At 42.6% G+C, this 26,130-nt stretch overlaps 1 protein-coding gene across 10 annotated transcripts in view; it reads left to right on the top strand.

Annotated features, from left to right (window-relative positions):
- Positions 1–26,130, top strand: part of CACNA2D1 (calcium voltage-gated channel auxiliary subunit alpha2delta 1) — a 1,026,983-nt gene that overhangs the window by 90,440 nt on the left and 910,413 nt on the right. For all 10 annotated transcript variants that reach the window (XM_029615087.1, XM_029615085.1, XM_029615090.1 and 7 more), the window contains exon 2: positions 24,530–24,611. In XM_029615087.1, coding sequence (XP_029470947.1) covers positions 24,530–24,611 — 82 coding nt within the window. The remainder of the gene's footprint in view (positions 1–24,529; positions 24,612–26,130) is intronic.

The raw sequence follows: 26,130 nt of genomic DNA, 5'->3' as shown, positions 1-26,130 counted from the left end.
TTGGAGCCTCATACTGTGGCCTCTTCTTCTAGAACATTCTATCCCATTGAAAAGGTTTCTTTTCAGATCTTTCAATGTCTTTTTCCTATTCCCCATGTCTGTCCTCTCCTCTATGGTATATTTATGTTCTTCAGTCTTATCTCTTGGGGATTTTGGTGCAGCAGTTTGGCAGGCCTTCTCAAGAACTGCTTCTACCATTTCTGTGTCCTTTCAAAACTGGACCCAATATTCTAGTTCAGGCCTCACCGCCTCCTTTCCCTACTGTTTGCCTCTCACCATCCATCCTACCATCTGGCTCTTCAGATAGAGATCTCAGTATCTCACCCATGCCACACCCTTGGATTTCTGCATGGTAAATACAGGATTCTGCATTTATTTCCTATTAATTCTGAATTGCCGATCACTCAACCACTCCTCCAGCTTAGAGCAGTGTTTCCCAAACCTGTCCTGAAGTCGCATCTAATCAGACTTGTATTCTGGATAGCCTGAATGAATATGCATGAGAGAGGTTTGCATATATTGGATCTGTAATGCATATTCATTAGAGAGATCCTGAAAATCAGATTGGGTTGGGAACTGCTGTTTAAGATCACATCTCATTCTGTCTACTTTTTTGTTTTACCTGCCAAGTGACTTATCTAATCAGAAATAGTTTGTGTTTGCAGTTCTCCTGGCTTCTTGACCTGTGCTCAGAGCTCCGTCTTCCAATAATGTATGAACAGCTGTTTAGATTGAAGTGAATGCACCTGCATCGATGCTGCTCTGCCTGGGGTGTTAATATGTAAAAACCAGGAAGGCAGCCTCTTGGGACAGAAGAAACAGGCACTGATTACTTTGTGGTCAGGTTGCTGTGAAGCAGTTTAACACGGCTGAGCATGGTCGCACCCTCGGAGAGCAATGGTTCAGTTTACCACCCATAACTGTGTGTGGCATGCCATGCTAATATGTCACCACCTGCTGGAGACGTCACCTTTACTGGATGGTTTATCATTCTGCCAGTCCATATGCACACATCTTAGCAGGGAAACACGGCAGGAACGAGCCGTTCATTCACTGGGGACAGGGTTTTCCTTCTCTGAATGGATTGCATGGGGAGCTGGCACCCACCAATTCCCATATGAAAGAGATGCCATTATTCATTCCTTTTCTGTAACAGTATATTGCATAATTTAACGTTTGGTGTATTTCCAGTACATTGATTTTGACCCTCTTGCAGGAAGTTCAGAACCCAGTCAGGATTAGAAAGCTGAATTCTAGTTTAAAACGAGCCATCATGGGAGTGGTCCTGTTAACCTCAGAGACTGAAGGGCGCACATGCTCCCTGCTTCGGTGTGCACTGTACGTACAGAGTAAGAACTGGGTAAATAGTTTTATCTCCATATGTTTACGTGGTGCCGGCAATGAGCTGCACAACTTCCTTTCAGTCCAACACCATTTTTGTTTTTGGAAATGGGAAGATCATTGTACAGCAGAGTACCTCAGTTTTCATGCGCCTTTTATACATGTATATGATTTTAGGTTACTCACTACATAAAACCTTTGCAGATAAGCTAAAAAGAAATGAAAGAGGTAATGTTTGCTTTCTATACCATCAACCAAGCAACGTACTCTTTGCTATTCTAGCTCCAAATGTGCACAGATAGAAAAAAAAACCCCCAATGCTTCTGAAATCAGGTGCTTAGGATACAAACATTTTTATAGTAAATGTTCATGGGCTAGCAGCTACTTCTCACTCTGCTCCCATGGACGTAGATTTAAGATGGTCTTTTAAGCAGCTGCCTCGCCTCTGGAGTATATGGAGCTTTAATCAAGATGTCAGGAAAGGCTCCATTTAAATGCTCTGCTCGCTTTTCCTTATTAGGCCTCACCCGTGCACGATCCTAGCCAGTGCAAAGATGGATGAGTGAGTGACAGGAAGTTTGTCAGAGCCCAGATCACTTACACGGGGGGTGTGATGTCTTCATCTGTTTCAACATCTCCCTGGGGAACTATCGGGCAATTGAGTTTACCCATTACAAATAGAGCTCCTCTCGCTGCCCTCTCATTTGATGGGAGAATGGATAATTCCTATTAATGACTCCTACATCTGTCCAATTATACTGCTTTGTATTGCTGCTTAATTAGGAGCATGTCAAGATGGAGAGGAAGATGAGAGGACAGGGAAAAGGCGGGTGCTGTTGCAGAAAGGGGTTTTTTTAAAGGCGTATTGAATTCTCTAACAAGCGTTGTGGACCTGTGACCTTTGTTTAAGGAGGGCCCGCGGCGGCACCCGGGACATGTGCTGCTCTAAAGCTGCTTAGAGACGGATGACTTTGTCCACTTGTGTCGTGCAGTGACCCTGATCCACCCCAGCTTGTGGCTTGAAAGAAGGATCTTGCTGATCCTTTGTCTGATGAAGGTTGCTGAGTTGCCATGGTTTTTCTCTTCTCCCGAGGATCTTCCATTTAGCACTAGCTAGAATAGCGCTGTCAACACTTCATCCTCCTAGATTTCTTTCTTTCAGGAATTGTGTTTCAAGCAAGGTATTTAAAAGAAACTCATTTTTAAGACTGCAATAAAGAACGTAAAAAGCAATAAAATAGATAGCAGTTAGAAACTTAAGATGTAAATATTTGGGACCCGTTCGGGGAGTTTCTTGGCCACAGCGTCTGGAATATCCAGGGGGAGGTGTAGCTGCTTAGTCCTGGGCTTCAACCACACACAAATGCAAGACAGGAAGAGCCCGAAGCTCAGCACCAGGGCCTGTGATTTTCTGAAGATCATATTGCATCGTCAGCTTCTGCTTAGATCAGATTTGAACAGGGCGACCTGTTTCTGGCACATTTGTATTGCTTGCGTGGCAAAATTCAGTTGTGACTGTGAAGGCAAAGCCCTTGCTTCCAGTTAAGATCATATAATAAAAGTGGATATAGAAATGGGCTGCCAGTATTGCGGCCTCACGTGGACCTCGCAGTCCGTTTCTCAATCACATCTATGGCACCGCCACCGTGATGCACTGAGCGGATGGCCACGGACAAACATATTTCCTCCCCATTGACAGCAATGGGCTTATTGCAGAGCTGCAAGGTGCTGTCTAATCAGTGACTCCTTTTGTCAATTAAAAAGAGGGGAACGAGCAGGAGAGCAACTGAAACTAAGCAGGAGAAATTTGGAATAAAAGTAAATATCAATTTGTATTTCAAATGAAAAGTGCGCTTTTAGCATCTCTGAAACTCATAAAAGTGCTGAAATGTTGCTTTCCCCTTCATACACCCACGGTCCTCATGCGTAACGGACGCGCATTCATTTTCATTTTATTATGAACAGAAGAAACCCAAAACAGACTCATTTAAAACAATCCAAACTTGTCCAGATTTTTCATTTTGGCGGCGTAGTAACTGATGGCAGAAACTGTCCCGCCAGGTGTTTAGAGCTGTAACTCCCACCCTCACCTTATGTTCAGGGCTGTGACTGCTACCCCTGTATAGCAAAGTTAGCAAGATTTCCTTCCTCTTGCCTCTGTGTTTACTCTTTGGGACCTCTGACTTAATATCGCCATGATATTAAGTCGGAGGGTGCACAGAAAAGCAGTTTTTACTGCTTTTTCTGTGCACTTTTCCGGTGCCCGAAGAAATTAACACCTTCCTTTGGGTAGGCGCTAATTTCTGAAAGTAAAATGTGCGGCTTGGCTGCACATTTTATTTTCTGTATCGCGTACCTAATAGGGCCATCAACATGCATTTGCTATTGGTGCCGCATGTCCAATAGCAGGCTAACAGTGCGCACCAAATTGCCTGGCTACGGCCCTGCTTGGAGGAGGATGTCCTCGGTCACCGGAGGCAGGGAGAATGGTTTGGAATTCTCTAATTCTCTAATTAAAAGGAAGATGGGGAGCTCACACAAAATAGCGAGCAAAGGAGAAAACTAATTCAGGAGACAGGGGCAAGCAGATTTTGTGCTTCTATTGTAGATGCCGTGAAGAGGTAGCCATCTCTTTCTTGGTAATGGGCTCTTTTGCTAGGTAATTGCCTGCTAGTGCAGGTAGCTGTCACAAGTTTTAGCCTGCCCATCAATAGGATTTTATAGCCTGGAATGTAATGGACAAAGTGAATTTAAAAAAAACACCTTAATTTTTAAATTTTTTTTTTGTTTTGTTTTTAACTGCTGTTTTAGATTTTCTGCTGTTGAGTAATAGAGAATAGCCACTGCCATTAGCAATGGTTACATGGAATAGGCTTAGTTTTTGGGCAATTGCCAGGTTCTTATGGCCTGGATTGGACACTGTTGGAAACAGGATGCTGGGCTTGATGGACCCTTGGTCTGACCCAGTATGGCATGTTCTTATGTTCTTATCTCATGCTATTTTGAATTCTGGCACCATTTTTGTCTTCCTCATCTCCTCTGGGAGGGAATTCTAAGAATCCAAAATCCTTTGCATGAAAAAATTATTTCCTGATGTTTCTGCCAGCAAATAGCTTCCCCTGACCCCATTTATTTCATTTATTTAGAAGAATTTTTGTCCGCAGCCATATCAAAAATGTTCAAGGCGGGGAACAAAATAAAATAGAGAAAATCAAGTACAAACATAAAAAGAAACAAAATAAAAGCTTTAGACAGTCAAAAATGCAATCACCAGCGAGGGTTTCTGAGAGAGAGAAGCTGAAGAAGTCCCGGGTGCTCCTGCCCCGCTGGCTGAACTTCAGAAATGGCGCCAGGGTCAAGTGCGGCCGGGGCCTTGTTTTTCTACCGCAAGACAACTCGATGCTGGGTTTGATGGAGCTTGCTCTAACCCTCAAGGAATTTGTCATCATGATGAAGAGAATGAGAAGAGATTTCCAGCACGTAGGACTTTATTCTCTGACTCTACTATAGAGGCACAAATGTAGCAGTAAAAGGTGGATAATACTCCCAACCTAAAAACAAAACCACAGGGGTCAGCTTCTTTCTTCAGGGCACAGGCCCTTCCCTTCTATAAAATCCTTCACGAGAGCGTGGAAGAAAAAATAGGCAGAGCTCACTGTGAATCTTACCCTTTATGTGCTCTAAACGTGACTGCTCTCCTAACCATTCCTTAAAGTGACCTTAGCCTTCAGCAGCTATAGCAGACTGGTCATTAGCAATAGAGGGCAAGTATAGGTAGGGGTCAAGGTCACTTTCCATTTACATGCAACTGTCTCACTTCTTGCCGCTGACTCATATTCACCATAATGTGGGCCACGTAGGAATCACAGGTGATGGCACAAGGGATTAGGAGCCGACTACAACATGAAGTGCAAATGTTTCCCAAACACAAAGTTAAATGTGTAACAAATGTAGGGAGATATCCATGTTTTACCACTGAAAGCACCAAATATGAATCATAATAGCCAAGAAGTATGTAGCCAAATATACTGACAGGCCAAAACACTCACAGCTAAAGAAAAGAAACTTTGCACAGACGAGAACTTCAGACCAACACTGCAGGATGCTTATTAAGAGCTGCCTGTTTGTAAGAACCTGTGTAAATAAAACCAAGGCAGAGGGACACTTGCACTCATAGGGCTAGATTTTCAAAGGGTTACACACGTAAAATACATGCATAACCCCCAAAAACCTACCCCTGCGCGTGCTGAGCCTATTTTGCATAGGCTTGGTGGCGCGCAAGCCCTGGGACGCGCGTATGTCGCGGGGTTTAGAAAAAAGGGGTGGTCCAGGGGTGTGGCCGGGGTGTGGTGGTGGTCCGGGGGTGGGGCTGAGTGCTCTGGCACAGCGGCCTGTGCTGAGGCATGGTGCGTCGGCAGCCGGCCGGCACGTGCAAGTTACGCCTGCCAGATCTGAAAAGGGGTGCAATGAACGAGGTGATCAAATTTGTGGATGACACAAAATTAAGCAGAGTCATAAAATCTCAAGTGGATTGTGATGAATTGCAGGAGGACCTTACGAGACTGGAAGATTGGGCTTCCAAATGGCAGATGAAATTTAACATGGAGAAGTGCAAAGTGATGCATGTAGGGAAAAATAACCCTTGCTGTAGTTACACAATGTTAGGTTCTATCATAGGAGTTACCACCCAGGAAAAGAGATCTAGGCGTCATATTGGATAATACATTGAAATCGTCGGCTCAGTGTGCTGTGGCGATCAAAAAAGCAAACAATGTTAGGAATTAAGAAGGGAATGGAAATTAAAATGGAGGATGTCATAATGCCTCTATATTGAGGAAGTGACATCGCCATTCACGATGGCCGCCCGAGTCCAGGGCTCCTGACCCAACCACAAATAATCTCTCAACGCACAATTAAACGCACAATTAAACTCTGGAATTTGTTGCCAGAGGATGTGGTTAGTGCAGTTAGTGTAGCTGTGTTTAAAAAAGGATTGGATAAGTTCTTGGAGGAGAAGTCCATTACCTGCTATTAAGTTCACTTAGAGAATAGCCACTGCCATTAGCAATGGTTACATGGAATAGACTTAGTGTTTGGGTAATTGCCAGGTTCTTATGGCCTGGATTGGCCACTGTTGGAAACAGGATGCTGGGCTTGATGGACCCTTGGTCTGACCCAGTATGGCATTTTCTTATGTTCTTATGTTCCCCATCAGCCTGTCCCGGTACAAATCCACGCATATAACCATCACAGAAGGTTGCCGCCAGTGCTGAAATGGCAGCCAAATAAAAAAAACCCAACCTGCTGGGGGCGGGCTTGGAAGGCGAGATACAGGCCGCACACATGGCTGTGGAGGTGAGAAGCAGCAGCAACGCCAGGGCTGGGGATGCACCACCGAGCCGCACTGACTTCATCAGCTGGTTCAGGGAGCTCCATGGGGACATGAAAAGCCTAAAACGAGAGCTACAAGGCGTTATGGCTGAGATAAAGGGGGACGTAGCAGCCCTGGCAAAGAGGGTGGAGGACACCGAGAACCACTTGGAGGATCAAGCCTGTTTTCACAGCTTCTCTCAAAAGGAAGACATAGCTAGACTGTCCCGCAAGTCTCTCCCTATACAATCACAAAGTGCAGGTTTATCAAGACTTAGCTCCGACCACCACAGTGGTTGAAATGGTTTCCATATTGAAGCAAGCCCTTGTCACACTTTACCCTTTAAGTGCAAAAGCTGTGTTCTGTGGTATAGACGCTCTCCAGGGAGGAGCTCCTTCTCCCCCTCCTACAAACTTTCCACAGGATCCATTGTATTAGTTTCACTCTCAGCAGCTACAACTCCCTCCACCGAGTCACCCAGACCTGTCACCCAAACTCTTCTTCCTGGAAACTGCAGCCACGCAAGCAGACACACAAAGTGAAAAACTGCAGCCACGCAAGCAGACACACAAAGAAGACACGCAAAGTGAAAAACTGCAGCCTCGCAAGCAGACACGCAAAGTGAAAAAACTGCAGCCACGCAAGCAGACACACAAAGAAGACACGCAAAGTGAGAAACTGCAGCCACGCAAGCAGACACACAAAGAAGACACGCAAAGTGAAAAACTGCAGCCACGCAAGCAGACACACAAAGAAGACACGCAAACTGAAAAACTGCAGCCTCGCAAGCAGACACACAAAGAAGACACGCAAAGTGAAAAACTGCAGCCTCGCAAGCAGACACAGAAAGAAGACCCACAAACTGAAAAACTGCAGCCTCGCAAGCAGACACACAAAGAAGACACGCAAAGTGAAAAACTGCAGCCTCGCAAGCAGACACAGAAAGAAGACCCACAAACTGAAAAACTGCAGCCTCGCAAGCAGACACACAAAGAAGACACGCAAAGTGAAAAACTGCAGCCTCGCAAGCAGACACACAAAGAAGACACGCAAAGTGAAAAACTGCAGCCACGCAAGCAGACACACAAAGAAGACACGCAAAGTGAAAAACTGCAGCCACGCAAGCAGACACACAAAGAAGACACGCAAAGTGAAAAACTGCAGCCTCGCAAGCAGACACACAAAGAAGACACGCAAAGTGAAAAACTGCAGGACTACAAAGTGACAGAAAAACTCAGATCTCTCTCTCTCTCTCTCTCTCGGTAAGATGTGTGATTGTACAGATGTCATGAGCAGTAAAAATAAAATGAGTGAATCTTGGGCACAAGTTAGGTCTGGGGATTATAGAAAAAGTAAAATCCTCACAATTACTTCTAATAATCATGTAACACTTTTTTCTCTGAATTAAATGTTTGGTAGATTGTTCAATATTTTGTTTCTGCCTAACAGCCTTTAAAATAAACATTGGTTGTTTCCGGGTCTTTGCTATATCCATTTCATTTAAGGTTGCTGATTGATTATTAATTATTCTCTAAAATATAGGGAGGTTTTAATTAGAGTATCGTTTACTTTGTCCTACAGTTCTCAGTTTTATTTATTACTAAGAGGAATATTTTATAAAATGATATCTAATTTGTTTTCAATTAATGTGAATTAACCATTTCTTGGATTTGCATTGCATTGTTTATTGGTTAAGCATGTCTTCTGCCTGTTGCCTATCTTTGTATTTCATTGTGATGCTCTGCCGATAAGAGGAACTATTAACATTATAATGGTGCTATCCCCAATGAACTCATCCCTCTCACTTCACAAGCTTCCACAATGCCAGTTTAAAAAAAAAAACATTCTACATAAACTGCAGTAAAAGCATGGTATGTAAGTACTGTTTTACCGCATTTTATATAATTTTTTAAGATTGTCATTGTGGAAACTTGAGAAGTGAGCCTGCTGATTACACTGGGGATACCACGTTAGGTTGCTTTTGTGTGTGATGGCATCCCTGCGTTTAATGTAAATGTTATTCTTTTCTAAATAGTCAGCAGGTAGAAGAGGTAGAATCAATTTGATACTGGACTGTTATTTTTCTACCTTCATAGGTTTTGCATTTAGTCATAGTTATTTTATAAAATAGCAATACCGAGTTCTAATTGCCATATTGATTGTGCAGAAACGTAGATTAATTGCCGGCTGTGCTGCTTGTTAGTGGTGGTGATGTGCGGGATCCTGCTTCTGGCCGTTATTTCTCCTCCACTCGTAGGCTTTATTCTCTACCTGGACTGAATGCATTTGTACTGGGTGTCACTTAAACCGGGCACTAATTCAGTAAAAATGGTTCTGTTCCTCAGATTGTCTGTGCTGTATGCATCAGTGATTCTCCAGGGTGTTCTCGATCTTGTATCCAGGATTGCAGTGACTGCAGTCTTCTTATGTGCATTCACTCTGTCTTCATTTGGCGCTATGCCATTTATTCTAAGATGCTCAGAATTATCATAAATATTGCCAGCAAATCTGCTGAAACCCGTACTTTTAGCCTTTACCAAAAATGAAATTCCTGTCAAATAATTGTCTTCTAAGTTTGTGTTTTGCCAGACTAGGATATTGTTGTTTCTTGTATTTGCTGTTTTGATTTTTTTGAAACCAAACCTGTGAGCCTGTAAACAATTTTTTTTCCTGGGATTTTCATATAATAGGAGGGTAAATTTCAAAGGCATTCCATGAGGTGAAACAGTGCTTTTATAGCAGAAATGGATTTCCTAACCTTTCCACCCTGTGTGTGAGTAATGTACCTGGACTGAGCAGGTGAATTGCAGGGAGCATGGGTAGGGACTGGGACTACTCGGTACTTAGAAGCATTTGAGTTTTGAAAAATATGCAAATACATTTTCCCACCAAAAAATCTGTGCACATATTAGCGAGTAGAAATGCGTGCAGGCAGCTTCATTTATATATTTATGTAAAATTACTTGTTTACTTCACATTCCAGTGATCAGGGAGGTCTACGATATGAGAACAAAAATAATATAAAAGGAATGCATAACAATAACCTGAATTGGAGCACATAATTTCAAAGTGAAAATCAATGTTCATTAAGCAAAGATTTATTGTAAAATGTATGCAGAGTATTCACTCTGTACCCTATCTCCGCGATCAGAATGTCATATTTTCTTTCTTTCCTTGTTACATGTGGGGTTTAATTATTTTCTTCAAGTTGATATTTCATCTCACCAGTATCATCATCATTTGTTCATTTCAAGCTTTCCCAGTGATAACAGTTCCAAGCACGTTCGAGAGGACTGGTGTTACGGGGCAGGCTGAGCATGCAGCGGTTTGGAAGCGGTACCTGTTTATACCTGGAAAGCAGGACTGACTCACCTCGGCAGGTAGCTAGGCACACATTTTGGGGGTTATGCAGGAAGTATCGTGTTTCCCGTGGTTCGGGCCCTTGTAATGTGGGGGGACCTGAATTTCGGGTTAATGCGACCTGGCCATGCACGTATCCCCAGTTCGCGCAGAAGTGGCGGGCTCCTTGAAAGGGGTGGTCCTCGGGAGCCCACCTGGACAGCGCCCATTAAGCCCTGTCCCAGGGAAGCGCCCTCCCAGTCCGCTCCTTAATTGGAGCGGACTGGGAGGGAACTGGTGTAGGCCCGATCGCATCGCCGTGCCTACTTTTTTTTAACACCTCCCTTGCGCAGGCGAGATGCCACCCGCCCACACATGCGCAGATCATATTTTATAACATGCGTGTGCGCCGGTTTTAAAATGTACCCCTAAGACGGTAAGGCATGTGGGCGCTCATACACATGTGTGTAGGGGTGTGGGGCTGGATGTGCTGAATTGTACACACAGGCTTGTGTGCATGTATGTGTGCTCCCAATTTTATGAACCTACGCACACAGCAGCGCTTTCAGGCGCGCAAGTGAGATAATTTTATAATAGGTGTGCGTCCAGGCCATGACCAATTCATCCACCAGTTTGCCCAGACTATATCCAGGTCATGCATTGTGCCCAGTTATCCCAGCACTTCATGAGTGGCTAGAAACTGTTTTGGACGCGCGCCCAGACCCTATATCTCTTGGTCTCACCCCAGAATGTCCATGCCATGGCCACATTGCACCCCTTTTCCCCCGATGCAGGATATAATCACATCAGTACTTATGCATGGATGTGCGTGGCTCATAAAATCCGGTGGCACACGCATGTGCTAGATGCGTATCTGGTTTTTAAAATTCACCTTTAATTATATTTAGTTAATAGAGCATCTCCTCCAGGAACTTATCCAACTTTTTTTCAACCCAGATTTGTTAATTGCCTTAACCACATCCTCCAGCAATGACTTCCAGATCTTAATTGTGCGTTGAGTGTCTGTTGCTGTATTTTATTGCCTGCTCCTATATTTTATTGCCTTGTCTTATGTTCCTAAATTGCTGCTGGTGTTTGTGTATTGCTTGCTTTTATTTTGATACCATAAATCGCCCGGCATGGAACCCCAATATGGGCGGCAAAACAAACAAATAAATAAATGATTTTCTCCAGCTTGTTTGAATGTGTTGCTTAATAACTTCTTGGAGTGCCCCCTAGTCTTTATAGTTTTTGAAAGAGTAAATAACTGATTTATATTTAGCTGTTTTATTCCACTCATGATTTTATAGGACTCTATCATATCCCCCCTCAGCTGTCTCTTCTCCAAACTGAACAGCCCTAACCTCTTCAGCCTTTCCTCATAGGTGAGCTGTTCCATCCCCTTTATCATTTTGTTATCCTTCTCTCTACCTTTTCCAATCTTTTTGGAGATGCAGCGACCAGAATTGTACACAGTATTCAAGGTGCTGTCTCACCATGGAGCGATACAGAGGCATTATGACATTTTCTGTTTTATTAACCATTCCCTTCCTAACATTTCCATTGAGCTGAGGATTTCGAAGTATTGTCCTTTAGGTAACTCGGATCCTTTTCCTAATTTGGAACCTAACATCATATGTGGGTTACTTTTTCCAATGTGCATCACCTTGCACTTGTCCACATTAAATTCCATCTGCCATTTGGATGCCCAATCTTCCAGTTTTACAGGGTATTTATTTTTTTATTTAGAGGCTTTTCTATACCGATATTAATGAGAACATCATATCGGTTTACATCAAACTGCAGGTAGAAATTACATTAAACAGGGAAAGGTGAAGAAAATCTAGGAGTAGCTAACGAAGGAGAGAGATATAAGGCAGCAGATAAGGAGAGAAGTAACATGATAACACATGATAACATCATAACATGGTAACATCATAACATGGCATGAGTGTTAGTAGTTTAGAGGCAAAAACTGAGGGGTGAATTTATGGCGTAGGGTCCTAATCTGGGTTTGCCCGTTTGAAGAGCCAGGTCTTTCATTTTTTCTTGTAGGGTATTCCTACAATTTATCACAATTCACTTGTGATTTGACAACTCAGAATAATTTTGATCACTTCAATCATGGTTTCCCTTTCCAAATAATTTATAAATATATTAAAAAGCACTGGTCCCAGTACAGATCTTATCCATTGAGAAAGCTGATCATTTAGTTCTGCTTTCCGTTTGCTGTCTTTGTAATCCACAGTAGGGCATTGTATCCTATCCAGTAGTGTTTACTTTTCTCAGGTGTCTCTCATGGACTACTTTGTCAAACATATATATCCACTGGCTCGCCATTTTCTACATGTTGATTAACCCCTTCACAAAAATGTAGCAGGTTGGTGAGACTAGATTTCCCTTATGTAAATCCATGCTGGCTGTGTCCTATTAAATCAGGTCTTTCTATGTGTTCTGTGATTTTCGTCTTTAGAATAGTTTCTACAGTTTTTCCTGCACTGAAATCAGGCTCACTGCTCTATATTTTCCCAGATTGTCTCTGGAGCCCTTTCTAAATTTCAAGGTTGCATTAACCACTCTCCAGTCTTGAAGTACAACAAGCAATGTTAATGATTAGGTTACAAATTACTAGTAACAGATCTGCAGTTGTATTTTTGAGTTCTTTAAAAATTCTGGAGTGTGTGCTTTCCGGTCCAGATGATTTCTATTTATTTATTTGCATTTATTAGCTGCCTATACCTAAGCCCGCAGTGGCTTACACTAAAACATACACAATAAAATGGTAGGGCATGTCTTAATAAACAGTTATCCTAAAGCTTCACTTTAATTTGGCAATCTGTCCGATTACATTTTCCAATTTTGTCAAGATTGGTTTCAGGTCTTCTGAATCACCACCATTGAATACAGTTTCCAGCATGGATATCTCTCCAACATCCTCTCCAGTAAACAATGAGGCAAAGAATTCATTTAGTCTTTCTATGATGGCCTTATCTTCCCTAAGTACCCTTTTAACCTCTCGATCATCCAATGGTTCAACTGACTCCCTCCCGGGCTTCCTGCTTCACATATATTTAAAAAGCTTTTATTATGAATTTTTGCCTTTACAGCCAGCTTCTTTTTAAATTCTCTTTTAGCAATGTTTTTCATCTAACTTGCCATTGCTTATGCTTTTTCCTATTGTCTTTGGATGGATCCTTCTTCCAGTTTTTGAAAGAAGTTCCTTTGGCTAAAATAGCCTCTTTCACCTCCCCTTTTAACTATTCCAGCAGCTGTTTTTAAATGCATGGGATACATCTGGACTGGGATTCCAAGATGCTATTTTTAAACAATGACCATACCTGATGTAAACAACTGTAGTGTATAAGGGACACTCATAAAGCTATGATTGGTTTATAATGAGTTGTAGCTTTGTGCTTTGAGTTTACTGAGAAACTCTCGTGACACAGCCCCTATTCTCCCCCCACCCCTGGCTTTTTTCCCTAGTATGATCAGAGGCTTGTGCTGACAAGATGGTAAAAAGTATGTTTTTAAAATGAAAAGTGAAGATGTGAGAAAAAGACATTATTATGTACAAGGTCATCATGTAGCTGGTTGGACAGTACTGAATATTTTTGCTGGAAAAGATAATGGACACACAGTAATGCTTAAAGCATAAAGACAGGATTCTGCTCTGTTAGTCGGCCCCTCTTTGCAGAAAGCCCATAGCCCTCCCTTCACAGCTTCACTCACAGTTCCCCCCTCTTCCCTTTACAGCCAATTGTTATGAACCCTGCCCGCGGGTCCCCCCGCGAGCAGGCTCCTTACCGTGGCTTTTGCTGTTCTCCCCGATGCGGCCGGAAGCTGCCGAAGTCGGGCCTTCCTCTGTGGCCGGAGCCGCGGACTTTCATCCCTCACGCAGCCCAGAGGCCGCCCTTGGTGTCCTGCTTCACCGCAGCTGGAGCCGCAGACTTCTCTGCTTTCCTATGCGGCACGGAGCCAATGCCAACGCCGTCTTCAACATCTTTGCGGCCAGAGGCCGCAAGCCCCGGCCTAGATTGGCGACTGGAGCTGCCCCCGGGGCCACCTGCAGTGGCTGGAGCCGCTGCCGTCTTCGGGGCCTGCCTCCAGGCCCTGCCCTGCGTCTGCTTCATCGACGTCTGTGCAGGACCACTGTCCACGGTCCTGCACAGTCCTGAGTCTAGAAGAGCGGCCGCGCCTCTCTTCTGAATTTAAAGGGCCTATGGCCGGATATGCCCTGGGCCCCACCTAGTGACTATTTCCTGTGCTAGCCCTATAAAAGGGCTGTTCCTGCTTTTCCTCGTGGCCTTGCATCGGAGTGTCTTCAGTCCTGGAGGCTCTTGCCTGCCAGAGCTCCGTCAGGTCTTCTGTCTTCTTCGTGGAGCTCCTCGTCTCGTCTTGTCGTCTCATCATGCCATGTCTTCATTGCCTGAGGTCCCCGTCCAGGTGTCCTGGTGTCTCATCTCCTGATAAGAACATAAGAAAATGCCATACTGGGTCAGACCAAGGGTCCATCAAGCCCAGCATCCTGTTTCCAACAGTGGCCAATCCAGGCCATAAGAACCTGGCAAGTACCCAAAAACTCGCTTCCTGGTGTTCTAGCCTTCCTTGGTGTTTGTTCTTGCTCCGGAGCCTTCTGTTCTTCCGGCCGTGGATCTCCGGGTGACGGGTCGCCATCATGGGAGATGCCGGCAGTGGACTGGTGTCCTGTGCTCCTGAGCCGTCTTGTCCTGCCAGCCCTTGTGGAGCTCCAGATGACATCTGGCTCCGTCGTTGAAGTTCTGCCTCAGCTGGATTCTTCCCTGCGCTTATCCCGCTCTCTGCGTGGTCCGTGACCAGCCTCCTCAGACTGTGTAGGGCACGCAGTGGGACAGGGTGGTCCGCGACCAGCCCATTTGGTCCGCCCGTGAAGGTGGGCTGAGAAGAGCGCCCTGAGAGACAGTTCCAATGTCTTCCTGCTCAGCTTCTCATCTCGTCTGGACTTTGACAAGTTCCACATGAGGATGGATAGACTTCTGCCGAAGAGCTATACCGAAAGAGAATAGCGAGACTAATCTAGGCGACAACAAAGGATCCCCCGTGCAGTCTAGCCTTCCCCAAAGAGAACCTGCTTAGCTGACACTGACCGAGGAGGTTTGGAAGGCACTCTTTCAGGAAAGATTAAGATTATTTACACTGCTTATGTGCTGATATATAATTTGCTTGAATTTTCACTGGTGCTCTCAAAAGCACTGGTTTTGTGCATATATTATACAGAGAATATAGGTTTTCATAGTTTCACATAAACTGTAGTCAGGTGTTATAATTTTCTTAGTGTGCTTTTGTGATCCAGACTACAAGGCCATCCTTCTATCCACTACAACAGCCTTTGTAGCGTCACCTTTCATTATTTTCCTATTTTCCTCATTTTATCAGTCTCCCTTTTGAAAGTTTAATGCTAGAGTTGTAGATATACATAATGTATTCCCTCCAGTCATGAAGTCAAATTTGATGGCAGTATGATCATTGCAGCGGACTGACCCCACCACTATTACCTCGTACCAAATCCTGTGTTCCACTATGAATGAGGTCTAAAATGGCTCCCCCTCTCAGAGACCATGTGTAAGGAGGATAACCAATAGGACTGTATTCTACCAGGGTACAAATTATTTTGCAATGATAGGGAGGATCAACTTGATTGGGGAGGGATAGCGCTTTATGTCCGGGAGGGCATAGAGTCCAACAGGTAAAGATAATACAAGAGAGTAAATGCACAATAGAATCTTTATAGATAGAAATCCTGTGTGTGTTGGGTAAGAGTATAGTGTTAGGAGTATACTACATCCACCTGGCCAAAATGATGAGAGAGACAATGAAGTGCTAAGAGAAATCAGGGAAGATAACTAATTAGCAGTTCAATAATAATGGGAGATTTCAATTACGCTAATATTAACTCAGTAAATGTTACATCAGAACACACTAGAGATATAAAGTTCCTGGATGCAAGAAATCACAGTTTTATGGAGAAATTGATTCAGGAACCGATTAGAGAGGGAGCTATTTTAGATTTAATTCTTAGTGGAGTGCAGGATTTGGTAAGAGGAAATGGTGGTGGGGCTGCTTGGCATTAGTGATTGTCACATGATCCAATTTGAATTAATGACTGGAAGGGGGACAATATGCAAATCTACAGCTCTGAGTCATGAGAAGCAAATGGACCTTGAATTAATTATGTTGCTGGTCATCACAGCTCCAGAGGAAGGCCAAAGCAAATTGTGCAACAGCACCACCTCTGAGTTAGATTTAGGTTCCAACGGAAAGCAAAATCTGTGAGCCTTGAGTGAGGGCTGATATTGTCCCGGCAGGAACTTAATGTCAAATCCAATCTATTGCATAAAAAAATAGCTATTTGGATTAAAACAGCAGTTTGCTGTAGTATGTTGTAAAGTAGAAAGTGTCACTAAATGAGACATTTATCACTTCTTGAAACACATAACAGCTGACATAGTCTCGTAATCACTGCAGTCAACTTCACTTGCAAATATTTCAAGCTGAGTGATTTCTGTAATCCATATAAAAAGTCTGTTTTAGAGAGAATTGACATAACAGAGTAAATTTCAGGATCCTAGAGTTTGTTAAGTTATTTTTCAAACAAAGAATAGAGTTCTCTTTAGGGACGTGAATTAGCAGGAATCCTAGAACAGACTCATAAAAATGCTCAGCAAATGGCAAAAATTATTTGATTTGTTTTACATTAAAATATTAGATCAGTTATTCCAGGATCTATGCTCAGGGACCACTAAACAGTTGGGGTTTTAGCATATTACCTAGGAAGTGAATATTAAATGGAAAAAGGATAATTTATCCAGCTAAAGTTAGCCAAATGACTTATCGGAGATTAACATCCAGATCTGCTATAAACGTCTGTGCACACACCCAACACGCCCCAGAACTCTACCTGCAATAAAATGGAAAATGAGACCAAAATGGATGAAGAGGCCGCAGCTTTATTGTTAACATTATTAACAAGAAAATAACTCCTTGCACAAGCCTAGCAACTGCTGACACCAACTGTTTCTCCTGGCGCTGCCTGCCATTTTTCCTAGCAAAGCAGCCCTTAATGCCTGGGCCCCCGCTGTGACCACAAAGCAAGGGGGCCACCCCAGGCTGGAAAAGGTGGCCCACTGTCTTGTGTACCCGCCACCAGCATGAGGTAGTAACACTTGCCTCATGCCCCCCAAAAGCTGCCGCCTCTTCACTTAAAGAAGCATTCAGTGCCTCCTGTATGGCTTTATTAAACAGATCATAGCTGATATCAGAAAGATAAATTTGGTAAGGCCTATAAATGCCATCGTGCAGGTTGTCCACCTACTCATGCCTTATCTGCTGACCGCCCAACTTCTGAACCCATACGTTCACCTGCCGGTTGATCTTCTTGCGACCCCTCTTCCACAGTTTACTATTATTCCATTTTATCCGATGAATGATATATCTGACCACATGAAACATGTACTGAGAAACCAGGAAACAAACTCACTCAAGTCAGACTTTATGCGGCCCATGGTGCCAACAAGACCAAGGTCCTCAGCTTGTTGCCACCAAGATGTATCACAATAATATTAGGCTTGGCCAGGGTATCTTTCTTGAGTTGTAGGAATGGCAGGAGATGGTCCCAGGACATTCCTCTTTCTCCCATCCATAAAAAGCGCATGTCCTGCATGGCCAGCCCCAAATGAGACCCATAAGATCAAACTAAAGTCATCTTTGCTGCCCAGTGTACAAAAAAATCCAAACAATCCTTTGCCGTTGGGACCAATCTGTGAAGAGAGGTTAACAGAATAAAAACAAGTTATAATTTGTTACTTGGATTAATTATGTTCATTGTAAACCGCTAATTGAAGCGATAGTTACTGTTCCCTGTAAACCGGGGTGATATGTATATTATACAGGAACTTCCGGTATATAAATCCTTAAATAAATAAATAAATAAAATAATTTATGCACAATTTGTCCTAATATGCGTGTAGACTGCACCTGACCTCCATCTACTGATTCTTTGTATGGCATTGATGTACAACCCTGCCTGAGCTGCGCTGGTGGCAGCTCCAATCCTAAACAAATAGGTTCTGAAGTCGTTAGCATTGCACGCTATGCCAGTCAAAGGCAAGGCCATAACCGCCGAGAACTGTTATCTATTGAGGTGGAGATGATGAGCGTGGACCAGCAGAAATCTACCACCATCCGGTCGCAATGCCAAGTAATTCAGCAAGTTCTGCACGGGACAAGTAACCTGCAACATTGCATATTTCAAGCAAAGCCTGGCACCTTGGGCCACCTGATCTGTTTTCGACCTTTGGAGAATTATCTGAACAGAATGCTAGGATACCTTGACATTCTGCATAAGTATCCCTTGGTAACCAGGTCATGGGTGATTGGGCATCTCAAATGGAGCAAAGGCCCTGTCTTTCTGGCCCAGCCTGCTAACATTTCCTTCATCAAAAAACTCTTAGTTGGATCACCCCATCCCTGGGCCTTCAAAAAGAAAGCAAGCCCTGCGAGCTGGTTTGACACTACACCCCTTGGTTTTCCCCAGTCCTTAGCCCATGCTATGTGTATAACAATTAACTCCTCTTGGACAGGCCCTGAAACCCAACCATACTCCTTCAGAAATTCAGACAGGTTCACGTAAGCTCTGCAATTTGCGCTCCATGTAGCCGGAGTTGCCAATCTCTGCAAGAAGTCTCTTGTGGTGTCAGTCCAATGCTCCACAAGTGATCCGGCACCAGTACTCATTCCTTGTCCGCTCCAGGTACATATTTCTGAAACAAATTCCATTTGGTTCTTGAAATGGCATCAGCTACAGCATTGTAAATTCCAGGCACCTGATGCACCTGTATAATCTTGTTCAGGAAAAGAGTAGAGAGAACCACCTCCCTTAACAGCACAGCTACCCTATGACATCTGGGGGACTGCCTGTTTATGACCTGCATATGGCTGTCCTTTAAAGTTTTATAAATGTTATCATATAAATTGCCTCATAACTTTGAACAGTTTTGTGCTATCTAGAAATTTGATCACTGGAAAAATTGAAATTTATTCATAAATGATCTAGAAAAGGGAGTGATATTTAAAAATATATTTAGGCTTTTCCGGCCTATAGACTACTATGATTGTGGCATATTTTGGGGGGGAAGGCGATCTGCTAGCAGGGCCAACATTTGTTTTACTGGGGTGAGAAGGTGGAGAATCAGTCTGGCAGGCCTGCTAGGTTTTCATTCTTTTAATTGAGTATTGCAACCTTTGAATATAGCCGGTTATGGTGAAAGATATCCTGAAACACATTCCTGGTTAACTTTAACCCTGCTCTTGGCCATGTCTAGTCTTTGCCAAATAACGTCTTTGGCTAACTCTAAATATCAGAGTTAGGTGTTAGATCATAAGAAAATGCCATACTGAGTCAGACCAAGGGTCCATCAAGCCCAGCATCCTGTTTCCAACAGTGGCCAATCCAGGCCATAAGAACCTGGCAAGTACCCAAAAACTAAATCTGTTACATGCTACTGATGCTAGCAATAGCAGTGGCTATCAACTTAATTAATAGCAGGTAAGTGGATAAGTCATTCAATTAAGTAAACTCCACCCTAGAATGCCTACAACACATCTACAAGTTATCTGGAGAAGTACTGCCCAGATAATAATTTATCCAGATAAAATGTATAAGGAAAAGTATGAAGATATTCAGAACTCAGCATTTATCTGGATACCTGAAAAGTTATCCGATTAAATGCCTTTCAATATTGATGTCAATGAGTGTGTATCAGATGTTTGCATACACTGCCTCAACTGTATGTAGAAATGTTTTATACATATTCATTTTAGATATCTTGAAAACTTGATTGGCTGATTGTCTCTAGGAAAAGGTTAATGAGCCACAATAGAAGAATAAACACAGTGAGGTAAATATTTAAAGTCATTTAGATGGATAACTCGCAAGTTATCCATCTAACTCACGTTATCCATCTAATTCCAAGTTATCTATCTGACTCATAAGTTATCTATCTAAATCCATGTTATCCAAGTTATCCATGCAACTCAAGTTATTTATCTAACTCCAAATGTATCCGTCTAACTCCAAGTTATCCATTTAAATGTTTAGTTTTGAATATTGACCTCAGTATATTCATTGGTCAGCTTCCTTAGGGTCTAAAGTCAATTTCCCAAATGTAAAGAATGTATAATTATCTCAATAATTACATTAAAAATTATATGTAAAATTGAATAATCAGCAAATGAGAAGTTTTACCAGTAGCAACTGATTTACTAGAATTTATCCTAATAAATATTCATATATAAAATCATATAGATCAGTTTGAATTGAATACGACACTAAGCAAATCTTCATTGATTTTGGAAACATGTGCCTGTCAGCTATTTTTATTCTTTATAAGGATCTCATCTTTATCGAGAGTGGAGTTGCCTAGTAATTAAAACCATGGACTGAGAACCAGAGAAACTGGGATTCAAATCTCATTACCCCCAGTAACAATCCTTGTGACCATGGGAAAAACTCTTTTTGTCTCCATTGCCTCAGATATCCACTTACAGTAGATTGTAAGCTCTTTTGGGAGGGAATTATTGCACCTGAATGCTGAAAGCTGCCATGAGCATCATTTGGAAAGGCAGGCCAAAATGATAGAGTATATTATTATAATACCTACATTTCAATTCAGTACATGTGCTAAGGAAAACTATGAAGAACTATTTCTACAAAATTCAGATTAAATAATCATTCTGTCGAGCAAATGATTGTGAATTATTATAGATTATGCCTTGCCGTTTCACTGTTATCAAGTTAGATAAATTTAGAGTTTTATATAGTAAGTGATTTAGATAAGCCACCTCCTTACCTTTCCTCACAAACTTAGTATGTACATCATGCCATTTGGATTGCCATCATGAAACTTATTAACATGGTCAAACAGTAGAAAATGATGATCATTTCTTATTCTTCTGATATGCTTCACCATGCCGGTATTCTTAGGAACAGATCAGATGATGGACCACCAAGGATATTCTACAGCAGGATCCCACTGCTTCAGTATTATCCTGCTTTTTTACAGTTTGGCCTAGGTGCCAGTTATTAATGGCAACTGGGCAAATCTTTCATATTTTCCTGTTTATAAAGTGACTGGAGTAGATATTCCCTGCCTTATTACACTGAATAATACCAGACTGATCAGTAATGACATCCAAAAGCAGAACTCCATCATAATTCTCCTAATTGCATTTTTTCTTGTGCATTCTGCTTGTCTTGCCTGGATTGTAAATAAACTACAAGGAGTAGGGAGGGACTGTCTGTTTTGAGGGTAATTTTGTAGCCGGTTACCTACTGACATTACATCAGCTTTCAAAGGGAAGCTAGGCGGTTTAATTAGTAGGTGGGACACGTTTCATGACGTATGCACGTACTTTGCTTATAAAATATGCGACTGTGCCTAGACGTTGCCCTAGAGTGCTCTATTTATTAGGGATGTGAATCGTGTGCCCGATCGTTTTAACAATCGGGTTCGGCTGGGGGGAGAAAAAAATCTGATCGGCATGATTTTTTTGGTAAAAAAATTGTTTTTCTGAATAGTGCGCACTAACGCGAGTTAGTGCGCTCTATCAAAAATTGTTACTTAATGGTTTAAAAGTAACATTTGAGGAAATGTTCGTTAGCTAGAGGTGCGCACTAAGCCGCGCATGTTTGATGCTGTCCCCGTGGCCATTTTGCTACCAGATATAGCACGCACTAGCCAGAAAGAGAAAAAAAGTGCCAGCCGGCTGCAGCAGTGACAGTGCCAGCAGTAGCCAGTAGCCAGTCTAGCCTCAGCCTGCTCTTTAAATTTAACCACTGTAAATATAATACATTAATAATAAAGTTTTTTGTTTAGTTTTTCTATAGTATGTTAATGTTTTGAAGCTCAGGTTGCAGGTTTCTTTATTAAATGTTTTGTTTCACTAAAGTAGCATATAGAGAAGTACTTAATTTCATTTTATGTAAAGTTTCTTTAGTTTAATACACAAAGTACTTCATTTTATTTTATTCTACTCTAGTGAAAAAAAGAAGTTTAGTTTAACCCAGGAACTGCAAACTTGAGCACAGTGAATGGGGGGGGGGGGGGGGGGCGGGAAGAGGGATGTGAAGGGGGAAACAGCCCCTGCATTCAGCAGCTCTGATTTTATTTATTTATTTATTTATTTATTTATTTAGCAGTTTTTTATACCGACCTTCATAGTAGATAACCATATCGGATCGGTTTACATTTTAACAAAGGGTAAAACTGAGGTAACAATTCTGGTAAATAATAGATAACAAAGGAAAAGGAATAAGTCAAAGTTACAATCAACAAGGTATGGAAAACTTGGAGGCTTAAAGACAAGCTGGAAGGAAGATAGAGGCAGGTAGAATAAATATAACATTTTATGAAGAGATCTGTCCTTCAGAGACCAGGGAGTGGGACTGCTTGGCCTTTCACCTCCCCCTTTCCCTTCCCTTCCCCTTCTCTCTCCCATATACCAGCAGTGGGGGGGGGGGGGGGGGGGAGAGGGATGTGAAGGGGGAGACAGCCTCTGCATTCAGCAGCTCTGATTTTCTGAAGAGATCTGTCCTTCAGAGACCAGGGAGTGGGACTGCTTGGCCCTTCACCTCCCCCTTTCCCTCCCCTTTGTCAAGCTACCAACCGTTTCCATTTCCCATCCCCCGTATATTAAACCATCACCTCAGTGGGAACCTTGGTAACATCAATAAATAAGAGGGCAGCCAATAGGAATACATATTCACTCCTAACTGACCTTAACTGACCTGAAAAGTGTCAAATTGTATCATTTTCTGTTAGTGCGCACTTACAATGGGTAGTGCGCTCTAACTTCCTGTTAGCGTGCACTAACTCCCGTTAGTGCGCACTAAGACGATTAACGATTTTTTTACGATAAATCGGGGAATTTCTATTCTTTCGCACTCTTTAACGATTAATGACGATATTAAAAATATTGGACGATAATTTAAATCATTAAAAAAAGATTCACATCCCTACTATTTATGTTTCTGTGCATGCGATTGTGAGCAGTGGCAGTGCGTATATATTACTGACCCTTTGAAAGTTCACACACCCTGCACTAAAGCCACTTATGTACATACAATGCAATTTTACGTGCATAGACTCAGATGGGGAATGACTAAAGACATGAAACCACATTCTGCTCCCCTCTTACGCCTTCCAAAGGGGTCTGGGTAGCAAAGAAAGGACAGAAGTGGTCCCCGCTCGCACTGACCCCATGGCTCCTGATAGAAAACGCTGAAACCTGCAGCGCACACGAGCATTGGCTTTTTGCTCTTAGACCGGGCTGGCATTGGTCTCAGGCTCGCTTTTCACCCAGGAAGTGTGGGGCAGCAGTGACCGGCAACTGCTTCTGCCCCTTTAAGCTTCGGAGATCCCTGCAGCAGAGGTAGGATGGGTTGCGCGGGGAGGGACATTGTTATATTATTTTCTTTTAATTTAATGTTTATTTCAGTTCAACAAACAGCCTGAACCAAAATAAACATTAAACAAACTGAAAATCCAAACCACCCCAACAAAAAAAAAAAAAAGAACCAAAATAAACATTTGCTTCATGCACATCCTAAACCTCTGAGTAACTCTTTGAAAATGACCCCCATAACTGTAGTTCAGTCTTGAGAAAAAGGAAAATTGACCTATTTCCTTTCCACTAATATGCTTCTTTGTTTTTGCCTTTGCTTTGGAAGGGAGAGAGGCACATAAACTTTGCAGGAAACTGGTCCCTAATCTCTTCTTCTCCTGAATGTTAACTATAATATCAGTGGAAAAGTAACCCACAGAGAAAGCAGGAGCGAATGTCTGTGGGAAATTCTCATGCACCTTCCTCAAAGGTTACTCCTTGAAATCAGGCAAGTTAGGAAGACAGAAACGTGGCAAATGATAACAGGAAAAAACCAAAATATCCCACCTTGTCTGCCCAGAAAAGCTGGTTAGGTCGATGCTCACTCGACACTAACGCTCAATCCCCTCATTCCCTAGCGTGCTCAGAATCTGCCAAAGTGAAAACTTTCACCTTTTCTAGTAGTAAAGCCAATAGCCACGGCAAGGCCCAGGCCCCTTCCCAGTACTAAGTGCTGCAATCCCCCCCACAGCCAGCAAGGTTGGTCATGCTGTAGTAAAAGGATGCAGCCTCCAAATGCTCATTAAAGTTTGTTTTCACCATGGTCCCTTCTGCCTACTTTGATGCCTAATGCCTTGGTAGCACTGCTCTTTAGGGTTGTAATGGATGCTCCATGAGGTGATCACTTGTTTGCATGGCCAAAGCAATGAAGTCTGAGATTCCACACACTTCCAGCCACATGGAACATGATCTGTGGGTCTGCATTTGTGCATGTGCTCCTCATTGATCAGTGCTCCTCATCTGATGCGACAGCTCATTCTCTCTTTCTTTCCATTTGTGCAGGATAAAATCATGGGTAGATAAGATGCAGCTGGACCTTGTAACCCTGGCGAGAACAGCAAGTGGTGTGAATCAGTTGGCAGACGTGAGTAAAAATCTCTCTTACACCTCAGTTTCCAGTGAGCTGCTACAGCTGAGAGTCTAAACGTTAACAGTTCATTGCAAATCTCTGGACATCAGAAATGCTGTTTGTATATTAACTTTAGAGAATAAAAAGCTTGATAAATAACAACTAAATTGCTTTCCTTCCTGTTTAAACATTTGGTGTTCGTAAAAGCTAATATTTGTTCAGTTTCCCTCGGCCTGGGTAGGTGCATTTGCGAGGGTAGCACAGATGTGTTTGGGGCAGGCAGACTCAGAAGCAGAGAGGTAATGCACACTGCTGAGCCCCAGCTTTGAAATGAGGAGGGGCGTTTCAGGGATGTATTTCCCGAAGCAGAGATTCAATCTCCCCCAGCAGAAGAATGAGAGGCGATAATGATTCATGCTGTTCAGTTATATTTATAGTAACATGAAATGTACATCACAGAAGAATGAGTAGGAGATCCAAAGCTTCATGGTGGTTTCAGAGAAGTGACATGATTGCAGTTACAGTTGGGACTGCTTTGTGCTTAATTACCTTTCTGATGATTTCTAGTAACTTCTTCCATTGGTTAAAAAACTTAGAACAGTACCAGGAAGTCAATAAGACAAATTGGTTTTCATTCTGTCTTCCTGTTTACCTGATTTATAGGTTATAAAATACATATTTCACTACCAGGCTTCTTTGATTATTTGTTTACTGGTGGGCTTATATATGAATCCCAGTTTTACAACAGGGAACATCTGGGAATAAAAAATGATAGTTCAAAGAACACATCACACATTTTAGGTTTGCTTTGATATTTCAGTTTGTTTGGCTCTGTGGTTAGTTTTGTTCAGTTTAGGCTCAAACATTATATTTGATTGTTTGTGTCAAAAGAACATAAGAAATTACCATACTGGGTCAGACCAAGGGTCCATCAAGCCCAGCATCCTGTTTCCAACAGTGGCCAATCCAGGTCATAAGAACCTGGCAAGTACCCAAACACTAAGAAGATCCCATGCTACTGATGCAATTAATAGCAGTGGCTATTCCCTAAGAAAACTTAATTAATAGCAGGTAATGGACTTCTCCTCCAAGAACTTATCCAAACCTTTTTTGAACCCAGCTACACTAACTGCACTAACCACATCCTCTGGCAATGAATTCCAGAGCTTAATTGTGCGTTGAGTGAAAAGGAGCTTTCTCCAATTATTTTCAAATGTGCTACTTGCTAACTTCATGGAATGCTCTCTTCATTCATTCGTGTCTTCTCCATTAAAATCAATGGGGGAACCAATGCCTCCTATTTTGCGATTTTCTATGAAAGTTTAATGAAACTTACAGGCAGGACAGCATTCCCAAACACTAAAGGGTGCCCAGCCTGGCACACAGCTTAACGAGCGGTTAGACGTCCATAACCCCTGCTGCAATAAGGGATCAGTGTGTCCAGAATGCACGTCCAGACAAAGGCGTACAAAATAGCGCTCATCACATTTAAATACCTAAGAGCGCTCATCACGTGTAAATACCTAAGAGCGCT

This window comes from Rhinatrema bivittatum, chromosome 9 (genome assembly GCF_901001135.1).
Source record: "Rhinatrema bivittatum chromosome 9, aRhiBiv1.1, whole genome shotgun sequence".
In the NCBI taxonomy this organism is placed as follows: Eukaryota; Metazoa; Chordata; class Amphibia; order Gymnophiona; family Rhinatrematidae; genus Rhinatrema; species Rhinatrema bivittatum.
This window is presented reverse-complemented; position numbering and strand designations above follow the sequence as displayed.